A 12,542-nucleotide genomic window follows, 5' to 3' on the forward strand; every position below is an offset into this window, starting at 1 on the left:
GTCTGCTGTGAGTTGGAAGACTTTTAAGGGAAAGTTTAGAAGAACAGAGGAGGACTCTTCATACTACCGTTGTTCTTTTCATTGGAGGTTACAATATAGAGGTTACAATCACTGGCTACAGATGATATACAGGCTACAATGTCTACATGCAAGACAATCAGTAAACTTCATGATGCAGAAACTAATCACCAAAATTTGATGATTCAGAAACAAATCAATGTCCTTTTCAGTGCCAGTAGGTTATGTATTAATCAGTACATCAACAATTTGAGGGACTCACGGTAAGATTCTTTAATCTGGGATAGGACAGGACAGGACAGGATAGGCATCGTAAGAACTCTGCCAGGCAGGTTCATTTGGAAGCCTGCCCAATGTGACCTATACGTTATCAATCAAGTGAATTAACATATATGTTAATTCACATACCAAATTTTGTGGGGAGAACACAAAATCTACTATTTACATGATTTTAAAAATACAATACATTGCTATTTACTATAGTCACCGTTTTGTACCATAGGTCTCTTGAAGTTATTCCTCTTGTCTAACTGAATCTAACTGAATTTTGTATCCTTTGACATCTTTCCGACCCCTCACCCTCTCACCTGTCCCCCACTGTCTTTTTTTTTTCTTTTTTTCTTTTTCTTTTCTTTCTTTCTTTTTTTTAAATGTAGAGACAGGATCTTGCTTTGTCACCCAGGCTAGAATACAGTGGCGTGATCATAGCTCACTGCAGCCTTGAGCCCCTGGGCTCAAGGGATCTTCCCACCTCTGCCTCCCAAAATGCTGGGATTACAGGCATAAGCCACCACTCCTGGCCCACTCCTCGCCCTTTGATGACCACTACTTTACTCTCTACTTCTCAGTTGTCACAAATGACAGGATTTCTTTCTTTCTGGAGGTTGAGCAGTATCCTATGGTATATTCATACCACCTTTCCTTTGTCCATTCATCCGTTGATGGGCACTTAGCTTGATTCTATGTCTTAGCTATCGTGAGCAATGTTGTAATGAATGTAGGAGTACAGATATCTCTTCAACATACTGATTTCGTTTCCTTTGGATATATACCCGGTAGTATATGTCCAAATAGCTAGATCATATGGGAGTTCTATTTTCAATTTATTTCTCTCCCACTTAATGCTTCAGCAACACTGAACTGCTTTGAGCTCCTTGCACACACCACACCTGTACTAAGTCATCGAATGCCTGCCCCTATTCTTATTCTTTCTCCCCTCTTCCTCCACTCTTAACACAGTATTCTAAGGCTCATCTCCTTCAAGACACTTTCCTAGGCTTCTTGCTCCTATCGCTATGGATCTGGGTCTCATTTTCTATGTTCCCATAAATCAAGGACCTTATCTTTATCACTGAATTAACACATTGTTTGAATCATCTGTGGCTGCCTCCTCCTTTACCAAACAGTGAGTTTCCTTGGGAATGAGGAATATGTCTGGTTTATCTTTGGGTCTCCTGTAGTTGGCAGCATGTAATAGATGCTTAATAAATGTTTGAATGCAGATCCAATAAGCTCCATATGTGTGCTGGATGTTGCCAAGGACATTTTAGACACTCAGATATGCAATAACACTTACATGTTGGGTTCTGCACAAGCAGTCACAGATGAAATATGTAACTAAGATAGTGTAACTGCCTTCTGGGTTAACATGCTTAAGACTATATAATATCCTATAATAGATGTTATGCTAGAGGTTTTATCAAAGTACTTTCAAATTCAGATGAGTGAGAGTGAATAATTCTGCCTGAGATAAGTAAATCTTTACAGAGCAAGTGATAATCTAATTGAATTGGTTGGCAATAAAATAAAGTTTTAAGTGACTTTGAAGTCAGGTATACCTGGTTTTGAATCACAGTTTATCTACGTGAGATTTTTAAATGTTTTAATCTATGTGATCTTGAACAAGTTACTAACCTCTCTGAGCTTCAGTGTTCTTATCTGCACAAAGGCATAGAAATCATTTTTACCTCATAAAATTGCCTTGAGTATTAAATGAGATAATACAAGTTCAGTACAGTACCTAGTACCTAATAAGCACTCAATCACTGGCAACTATTATTTTAATGTTACAACCAGACCTTGAAGGGTAGATCATAATAAGCCAATCTGAAAAGGGGTGCGGGAAAAAAATTCTAGAGTGGGGTTGGGTCAGCATTGACTGAAGTATGGATGCTAGAAAACACAAGGTTTGTTCAGGAGGAAGTGACAATCAACAAAGCTGAAATTCAGTTCAATCCAATTACCTGGCAACCAAAATGGATGACATTTAACGGATGCATGGCATGGTCTGGTGGAAACGATGCTGGGTTATAAGAATAAGGGGACTAATCTCCTACTTCAATCTCATTAGATAACTCCACCATTTAGTCCCACTGAGCTTCAATTTCTTCATCTGTAATAAAAGGATACTGAAACAGAGCAGCGATGACTGCCCATGCCACCTGCCCCCACACCCACGGTAGCTACTACCAATACATTTATCTTTTCCATCAAGCTGAGATGGAGCATTAGTATCCTCAACAGTTTCCCAGGTAGCTATTTCCAAATGACTAAAACCTGTTTGCTATCTGTGGATTAGGTGTTTGTTAGTTTTTTGTTTTTTGTTTTTTTTTTCAGACCTTCTAAATAATACCAGACTTCTTAGGTAATTGAAATATTTTGTGAGGGCCAGGGACAGTGGTTCCTGCCTGTAATCCCAGCACTTTGGGAGGCTGAGGTGGACAGATCACTTGAGGTCAAGAGTTCGAGACCAGCCTGGCCAACATGGTGAAACCCTGTCTCTACTTTAAAAAATGCAAAAATTAGCTGGGCATAGTGGCATGCGCCTGTGGTCCCAGCTACATGGGAGACTGAGGCAGGAGAATTGCGTGAACCCAGGAGGCAGAGGTTGCAGTGAGCTGAGATCGCACCACTGTACTCCTGCCTGGGCTACAGAGGAAGACTCCCTCTCAAAACAAAAGAAAAACACATTTTGTGGTGTGCTAGATTATCCATATTCACATTACATTTTCTGTTGCTTTAGAGATCAAGTTTAAATCATATTTAGACCTCATATTAAAATCTAATAAGATAATACATATGTATGTACCATAAAATTGTCATGAATTCAACTAATGTTGAAAAAGCTATTTGTGTATGCTCAAAATTTAACCTGAATTGGGTTTTATTTAATTTCAGACCTGAAAATTCATCTCCAGACTACTGACTATGGTAACTTTTTGGCTAATCAAACAAATCCTCTTACTGTTTCCAAAATTGACACCGAGATGAGGAAAAGACTATGTGGAGAATTTGAGTATTTTCGGAATCATTCCCTGGAGCCCCTTAGCACATTTCTCACCTATATGACGTAAGTGACGACAGAAAGCCCCAATAAGCCCCAATGTACTTGTGCGGATGACCCCTAAGAGTACTCGTGGGGTTGGGGGGTATTAAGCCAGAGTGAGACTTAAGACCTTTTACATTGTTTGTAAGTTTAAATTCATTCAAATTTTAGCAACCGATCAGCTCACAGAGCCACATTTTTGCATTAGAAAATGGATTTCATTGATTTATAAACGTGACTGTATCAGTGGTGGTAGCCTCCATCTAAAGGAATATTTTCAGTTTTCATTTAATAAAAAAAAAAAGTGTTGCCAGTGTTTAGGTGTTAGTGCTGAAGGTAAATGTTATGTGACATTTTTAGATCACTTTTGAGGATGGGGTTGACAGTATCTCACAGTATTCATAAGGTCACATATACCGCGGCTAATTCCCTTTGTAACAGTATAAGTAGCTGTTGTGAAAGTTGTATGTGTTTTATTTTTATCCATCACCCACAGTTCCAATTGTGCAACACATGAGCTCCTCATTCTAAAAAATATCTAGTGCTGGGAGCGGTGGCTCACGCCTGTAATCCCAGCATTTTGGGAGGCCGAGGCGTGTGGATCATGAGGTCAGGAGATCGAGACCAACCTGCCCAATATGGTGAAACCCCATCTCTGCTAAAAATACAAAAATTAGCCAGGTATAGTGGCGCTCCTCTGTAGTCCCAGCTACTTGGGAGGCTGAGGCAGAATCGCTTGAAGCCAGGAGGTGGAGGTTGCAGTGAGCCGATATCGTGCTGCTGCACTCCGGCCAGGGTGACAGAGTGAGATTCTATCTCAAAAAAAAAAAAATTGAACTCCCACATAATAGTAAACTGCACTTTTATGACACCAATTGATAAATCTTACTTAGTGCTGAAATGGACCATTTGAAATAGGTTTGTGCCTTTCCAGTTCTCCTAGCTGAAAAACAGAACAAAGACCCACAAATGGATGAGCTGTGTGTTATGCAGATAAAATTTAGACGTAAAGCACAAAGTTCTGAAGACTAGGTCCTAGCCCAGGTCTAGTGCCTGGCACTAAGGCATCAATATATTTGTGGAAAGAAAATATCAAAAAAAAAAAATGCTGGATAATACAAGCCAAAGATTAATCAAAGGGGAACAAAAGAACAGGACTTCATGTCAAACACTGCTCAGTACTAGAAAAAGGAAATTAGAGACATGTTGTATGAATAAAGGAAACTGGGCATTGGCTGTGTGAAGGCATGGCTTTGGGAGACAACTTAAGATTTTTAGAGGCAGATTCCAAGAAAATATCACAAGAGAAAGCCTGGAAAGGTAGAAGGCAGAGACTCCTTCTGAAAGAGCAGTTTCAGCATCTGTCTGGTTGAACGATAAAATGACAGTGTTGCCTCAAGGACCAGGGAATGAAAGAATCCGCTTATCTGACCAGGCAGGTACTCCCTCTATCCTTCTATTCTTTCTTTGTCCTTCCATATCTCCATCATCCATTCTTTTTTTTTCTTTTTTTTTTTTTCCTTGAGACTGAGTCTCACTCCGTCACTCAGGCTGGAGTACACTGGCATGATCTTGACTCACTGCAACCTCTGCCTCCAGGGTTCAAGCGATTCTCCTGCCTCAACCTCAGTTTTGGCTGGAGTGGGTGTGCCAAATGGGAAGGAGGCATGCAGGCACGTGCCACCATGCCCGGCTAATTTTGTATTTTTAGTAGAGACGGGGGTTTCACCATGTTGTCTGGGCTGGTCTCGAACTTCCAACCTCAGGTGATCCACCCGCCTTGGACTTCCAAAGTGCTGGGATTACAGGTGTGAGCCACCATGCCCAGCCTCCATCATCCACTCTTCCACTTTACAAATAACAGTATCTCTGCCCTTGAGTCCTGCAAACAAGAGATTGGAACTAAGAATATCCAAATGTACTTGCTGAGCTGAACAAAGTTAAGTGGACCTTAATTTGTACACATGCCTTTAATTTCAGGGGAAAATATCAGTCAGCAAGATTTCTCACACTGTAGCAGATATTCCTTGGCATCTAAATATGGCAACCAGAAAATATTCCATGAGAACAGAACTGCATTCCTAGGCCTTTGGCACAAAGGAAAACCAATGCAAATTTCCTATTATTGACAGCAGGCAAGAGCAGAAGTAAAGGAAGTGTCTTCTGTTTGGGATTTCACATCACATCATACAATCCGAGGATCAACTTTACTTAATGAATAATATCTTTAAGAAAAAAAGAAAAGTAATTAAGGGACATGATTACAATCTTTCAAGAGTTCAGAAAAGCATAAAATAAAAATATCACTCTGTGTCTACATGTCCCCTTCTTCTCCCACTCAGTTTCTCTCCCAAAAGTAACCACTTCTCAGTTTCTTATGTGTTATTCCAGAAAAATACTTACATGTATGTGTGTCTATTGCTACACAGTCTCCCACCCATACATTTCAAATTTATACAAATGGAAACATATTCCTTCTGTACTTTTTTCCCACTTATTATTTCTTAGAAATATGCTTGCGAATGTCATTCTTTTTATTTTATATTTATTTCTGTTTTTACAGACAAAGTCTCACTACATTGCCCAGGGTGGTCTTGAACTCCTGGGCTCAAGCCATCCTCTCACCTTGGCCTCCCAAACTGCTGGGATTATAGAAGTCTGCCATCATGCCTGGAAAACATCATAATTTTTAAATAACTGCATAGAATTGATTATATGTGTCATGACTCCATTTACCAATCATCTATTGACAAGTAGCTAAATTATTTTTATTTTTTCCCATTACAAAAAATTTTGCAATTAGCTTATTTCTTCTGAGATTACATGAGATCAGGTGCGTTCAGGCTGGTATGGCCGTAGACCAATCAGCTTATTTCCATGCAGATCTTGAACTTATTTCTAAGCTCAGTTTTTAGCAGTGGAAGTGGTGAATCAAAGGAAAGTGCATTTTCATATTTTAGTAAATATTTCTAAGTACTCAACAAAGGTAGCACCAATTTGAATCCCCTAAAACAGCCTGTGAAAAGGCCTGTGTCCTTACACCATTATCGACATTGGATATTTTCTTTTTAACTTTTGTCAGCCCATAGGTTAAAAAAAATAGTATCTCTTTGCTTCAATTTATATTTCTTCATGAGTGAAATTGATCATTTCATATTATTTATGTGGATTTGATACATGACCTAATTACCTATTTTTATTAGAGTTTTCAGCAGTTTTTGATGACGTAAAACAGCTCTTTGTAAATTAAGAAAGTTTTAGCCCTTCATAATATATGTTGCAAAACTATTTTCTTGGTATGATACAATTTAATTTTTATGTTTGTGTTTTTTTTTTTTTTGCTGTGGAAACATTGAATGCTTTAAATTAGCTATACTCATCAATGTTTTTATTCATTGGCTTCTGGGTATTTTACTGTACCCTGTTTAGAAAGGCCTTCTCCACTCCAAATTCATGAATAAATTCACTTGTCTTTTCTTCTATTTATTTGTTGTTACAGATGTTGTTTCATTTTTTTACATTTAAAACTTTGGTCCATCTTAGAATTTATTTTCATGTAAAGAATTAGACTACAGATCTAGCTGAAATTGTTTTTCCCAAATAGCTCTCTATTTCTATAAGTAAGTAAGTAAGTAGAAGAAATGACCATAGGTCAAGTAAGGAAGGAATTGTGGATATACCTGAGACATGGCGTTAGTGCCAATGTTTCTTGTTTGCCCCTCTCAGTCCTCCTATCAGCGCTATGGGTTAGGATAATTCCTTCCATATTACTTACAGGCAAGACACAGATGCTGATGTTTTCAAAGAATTCACAAATTTCAAAGAATTCACAAAAGCTAGTCAGGGGTAGAGATTAGATATGAACTTACATAGGACTCAGTTCCGCGATTCTGGAAAGCCTTCCAGAAGGACTGATGTTGCTGAGCCTGGAAACAGTGTAGAATTTGACACACGGGAGAAGCCTCAGCATCCGGGGCTGAAACATGTAGATGGGAAGGTTGTTCCATGCGTGAGGAACAGTTCAGTTTTGGCTGGAGTGTGTGTGCCAAATGGGAAGGAGGAAGTGGGGGAAGGAGGCTGGAGATGCAAACTCCAGTCACGTTACAGAAAATCTTTGATGCCAGGCTAAGGAAGTTAAGCTTTATCACATCATAGTGTTTTTCTTTTCTTTTCTTTTCTTTTCTTTCTTTCTTTCTTTCTTTCTTTCTTTCTTTCTTTCTTTCTTTCTTTCTTTCTTTCTTTCTTTCTTTCTTTCTTTCTTTTTCTCTTTCTTTCTTTCTTTCTTTCTCTCTCTCTCTTTCTTTCTTTTTCTTTCTTTCTTTCTTCCTTCCTTTCTTTCTTTCTTTTCCTTCCTTCCTCCTTCCTTCCTTCCTTCCTCCCTCCCTTTCTTTCTTTCTTTCTCTCTCTCCTTCCTTCCTTCCTTCCTTCCTTCCTTCCTTCCTTCCTTCCTTCCTTCCTTCCTTCCTTCCTTCCTTCCTTTCTTTCTTTCTTTCTTTCTTTCTTTCTTTCTTTCTTTCTTTCTTTCTTTCTTTCTTTCTTTCTTTCTTTCTTTTCTCCCTCTCTCTCTCTCTTTTGAGACGGAGTTTCACTCTTGTTGCCCAGGCTGGAGTGCAGTGGCATGATCTTGGCTCACTGCAACCTCCGCCTCCCGGGTTCAAGTGATTCTCGTGCCTCAGCCTCCAGAGTAGTTGGGATTACAGGGGCACGCCACCACGCCCAGCTAAATTTTGTATATAGATATATATTTATTTATTTATTTTTAGTAGAGATGGGGTTTCCCCATGTTGGTCAGGCTGGTCTTCAACTCCTGACCTCAAGTGATCTACCGGCCTCAGCCTTTCAAAGTGCTGAGATTGCAGGCGTGAGCCACCGCACCCGTTCGCAGAGTATTTTTCAAGGTTGTGTGTGTATGTGGTGTATTTTGTTGGTATCTGCAAGGCCCTTCCTAAAAAGTAAAAACCTTAAGGAGAAACCCAAAATGTAAAAGAGACGAAAGAAGATGCCGGGATTACTCACAGAACATTTTCCTCCTCCCAGTGATGGTTTGGAGGAAGTAGAAAGTGCTTAGGCTTTGGGCTGAGTCAGATCCAAATTCATGTCTAATCTTCAATAGCTGCCGTGAGAGAGGCTCTGCAAGCAGTGGTGCCTCCTGCAAAAATGCCTGGCATGGATAATTACGGAAAACAGTAAAGATTCCTGAGCTGAGGGACAAGATGGTCCTAGTTGTGTGGAAGGAAAAATAATAATCAACATACTAGACAACATTTACAGAATATTACTATATGCCGGGGACTTTATTGGGTTGGAAAGCTAAGTGCTTTACAAACATTCTCTCATTTAACCCTCCTGACAAGTCTTACTCAATTCTAACCATCACCATTCTAAGGATGAGGAACCTAGAACTTAAGTGCAATAATTTGCCCTGATCACAGATCTAACAAGTGGTGGCGTCGTGGTTTGAAATAACTGTTAGCAGTAGGCTTCATTAAATTATTTTGCTCAGATTTTCATTGAGTTCAGAAAATCTGACCATGACAGTGACAGAGGGCAGCCCAATTTTATCTGAGTCAGAAAGCTGCCAGGGTTTGTACTTTGGGGTTGGGAAACAAATCTCATATAAAGGAAATGTGCCCAGAATACACTGGGAAATGCTCTAGTTCTAAAGACAGCTGTGAGTCCTTTGATCAAAGGTTCCTCTCATTGATGATCCCACAGATTTTTTGTTTCCTAATCACAGGATCTTTTTTCTTTTCTCTTTTGAAATGGAGTCTCGCGCTGTCACCCAGGCTGGAGTGCAGTGGTGCGACCTCGGCTCACTGCAACCTCTGCCTCCCAGGTTCAAGCAATTCTCCTGCCTCAGCCTCCCAAGTAGCAGGGATTACAGGTGCACACAACCACACCTGGTTTTTTGTATTTTTAGTAGAGATGGGGTTTCGCCATGTTAGCCAGGCTGGTCTCAAACTCCTGATCTCAGGTGATCTACGCCCCTTGGTCTCCCAAAGTGCTGAGATTACAGGCATGAGCCACCATGCCTGGCCCTAATCATAGACTCTTAGACATGGAAGGAAACTTAGCATTCATTAATTAAGCAAGTGTCCTTATTTCACAACAAATTACTGTGTTAAAATATACTGTTTCTAAAACAAAAATAATTACTTAAAATTTTAAATATTTCTAGTTATAAGCAGTATTTTTTTAATGGTTTACAAAAATACAGATAGTCACAAAGCCCAGGGTAGAATGTTAATGCAAAATTAAAATTGGAAAGGTGGTTTTGGTAGTATTAGTATTGTTACTAAAGGATATATTTTAATGTATCTACTCTTCCTATTGGCTATACATGCTTTGAATTAGTGCTTTTAGTATCTCTGTCTAGACTCGCTGTTACCTAATGGGCATTGAATATTTGTTGAATCAATATAGAATCCTGCATTCAGCAGTACATTACACAGAGCTAGAAAAATATATCCAGATAACTCAGCAGTTTATATTTTATATAGCAGTTGAGAATTGGGTTTTTATTGACCATTATGTTAGGGGTAAAACTGGATGTCATGCCTGCAGATATATTATGTGAGGCCAGCTCAGTGTTTTAGAAAATAACTTTTAAAAAATACACTTTGAGCCAGGCACAGTAGCTCATGTCTGTAATCCTAGCACTTTGGGAGGCCAAGGCAGAAGGATCACTTGGGGCCAGGAGTTTCAAAAGCCTGGTAAACATAGTGAGACCCTGTCTCTACAAGAGAAAAAATTAAAAATTAACCCAGTGTGGTGGTGCATACCTGTAGTCCCAGTTACTGGAGAGTCTGAGGCAGGAGGATTGCTTGAGTCTAGGAGATTGAGACTGCAGAGCCATGATCATGACACTGTACCTCAGCTTGACAGAGCAAGACCCTGTCTCCAAACAAAACAAAACAAAATAAAAACAAAAGCAAACATACAAAAAACACTTTGAAGTCAGGTGTGGTGGCTTGCACCTGTAGTACCAGTTTCTCAGGAGGCTGAGGCAGGAGGATCACTTAAATGCAGGAGTTTGATTCACCAGTCTGGGCAACAGACCAAGACCCTGTCTCTTTAAATAAATAAATAAATAAATAAATAAATAAATAAATAAATAAACCATTTTGTCAAGGCTGCATTGTTCCATTAGCCACAGTCTCCAACACTCCTGTATTTAAGCTACTTATCAGACCCCTGAACATATTTACTCTGACCTAGATGTTTTACCTTCACCTCTACACAAGAACCCTGCAAAGCAGGTATTTATATCTCCACTTTTAAAATTATGGAAATGAAGGGTCAATGAATTAATGCATTTTTCAAAGTCACAAAGGCAAGAGACATGAAAGGATTCCATTCCAGTTCTATCAGTCTAGCAAGCTAATGATCTTGCCACTGTCCAGGTAGTTTATAATAAGGCAAGCAAATCAGAAATATCTGAGGGTCTTCAAAAACCACTTATATTCTTGACCCCTATTTCAGGAGATTCTGATCTAATTGGCCTTGGAGTGGGGCCCATCTATATTTTGGAAGGCACCCAGGTTGTACTGAGGTGCACCTCTGATTAAAAATGTTTCATCAGGGTGCCCCAGCTTGATTACTTGGAGGTGACTTTCACAAATACTTTCATGAGCTTCTCTTGACAGTTACCTATACAGATAGCATTATCTCCCTGTCAGAAACTAGATAGCACCAAAGCCTAGGTCTTCTGAATCTCCATCCATGATCTGTCCCATCATGTCATGTAATGTCTTGTGACTTGCAACCCTGGCAGCATTCAGCTGCTCTCTGTGGAGCTTAGAGATTTATTACAATAAGAAACGGTAATGGCTGGGCACAGTGGTTCATGCCTGTAATCCCAGTACTTTGGGAGGCCGAGGTGGGTAGATCACTTGAGGTCAGGAGTTTGAGACCAGCCTAGCCAATATGATGAAACTCTGTCTCTGCTAAAAATACAAAAATTAGCCAGGTGTGGTGGCACACACCTGTAGTCCTAGCTACTTAGTAGGCTGAGGCATGAGAATTGCTTGAACCTGGGAGGTGGAGGTTGCAGTGAGCTGAGATCATGCCACTGCACTCCAGCCTGGGTGACAGAGCAAGGCTCCACCATTTCAGGAAGAAGAAGAGGAAGAAGAAGAACAACAAGAAGAAGGAGGAGGAGGAGGGGGAGAAAGAAAGAAAGAGAAAGAAAGAAAGAGAAAGAAAGAAAGAAAGAAAGAAAGAAAGAAAGAAAGAAAGAAAGAAAGAAAGAAAGAAAGAAAGAAAGAGAAAAAGAGAGAGAGAGGGAGGGAGGGAGGGAGGGAAGGAGAGAGAAAGAAAGAAAAAAGAAAGAAAGAGAAAGAGAAAAAGAAAGAAGAGAGAGGGAAAGAAGAAAGAAAGAAAAAGAGAGAGAGAAAGAAGAAAGAAAGAGAGAAAGAAAGAAAGAGAAAGGAAGGAAGGAAGGAAGGAAGGAAGGAAGGAAGGAAGGAAGGAAGGAAGGAAGGAAGGAAGGAAGGGAGGGAGGGAGGGAGGGAGGGAGGGAGGGAGGGAGGGGAGAAAGGGTATACAAATGGTGGAATGGTATCCCACAGTTCTGAAACCCTTTCTCTTATCTCTCTTCCAGTATGTCTTCCAAAGTCAAGGGTCTCTCTAGCACCCATGAAATTCCATCAAATGAAGTAACTTCCTGTCCTATTAGGAAATGCCCAAGACAACATTATACAAATGATTAAATCAATTTTAATAGAGACAGTCTAAATTTAAGTTGGAATAATAAATATAATCTTAAGCATTGCACATTTTATGAGATATAATTACTGTACATGTGAAACTTATTTTGAAAATCTGGAATGGATATTTTTAAATACTTAATAGCAGGAAGATCTGCTGGAGGGTTTGTATACTATAATTATACACAGTTGTGTGAAACAAAGGAATGAATCCAATAACATTTTAATGAAGAGACCGTTTAATATAGGCCTTGGTTGTTTTATTTTTCTTCCTTCCTATCCAACATTTTCCATCAGCATTTCAACTTCTCATCTCTTTTAAAACTAGACATTTTAAAAAAATAATCTCTCAAGCATTCAAAGTATCCCACCCCAGAGGCTGTAAGATTTCTGAATAGAGGATGACCAAGGAAATATAATCTTTGGTACCTCAACAGTAATGAGTAATCCTAGGTTAAAGTCCTAATTCTCAGATAACTGAGAATCTGAGG

The 12,542-nt window shown here is 39.4% G+C and overlaps 1 protein-coding gene and 1 long non-coding RNA gene across 2 annotated transcripts in view; one reads left to right on the forward strand and one right to left on the reverse strand.

Moving 5' to 3' along the window:
- Positions 1-12,542, reverse strand: part of LOC144330619 (uncharacterized) — a 56,012-nt gene that overhangs the window by 21,570 nt on the left and 21,900 nt on the right. The window contains exon 2 of the long non-coding RNA XR_013396925.1: positions 7,213-10,237. This is a non-coding gene — a long non-coding RNA (uncharacterized LOC144330619). The remainder of the gene's footprint in view (positions 1-7,212; positions 10,238-12,542) is intronic.
- The window catches only part of ATP6V0D2 (ATPase H+ transporting V0 subunit d2), a 52,601-nt gene that overhangs the window by 12,633 nt on the left and 27,426 nt on the right, over positions 1-12,542 (forward strand). The window contains exon 2 of the mRNA XM_001082286.5: positions 3,196-3,367. Coding sequence (XP_001082286.1) covers positions 3,196-3,367 — 172 coding nt within the window. The remainder of the gene's footprint in view (positions 1-3,195; positions 3,368-12,542) is intronic.

Source organism: Macaca mulatta, chromosome 8, assembly GCF_049350105.2.
Source record: "Macaca mulatta isolate MMU2019108-1 chromosome 8, T2T-MMU8v2.0, whole genome shotgun sequence".
Taxonomy (NCBI): domain Eukaryota; kingdom Metazoa; phylum Chordata; class Mammalia; order Primates; family Cercopithecidae; genus Macaca; species Macaca mulatta.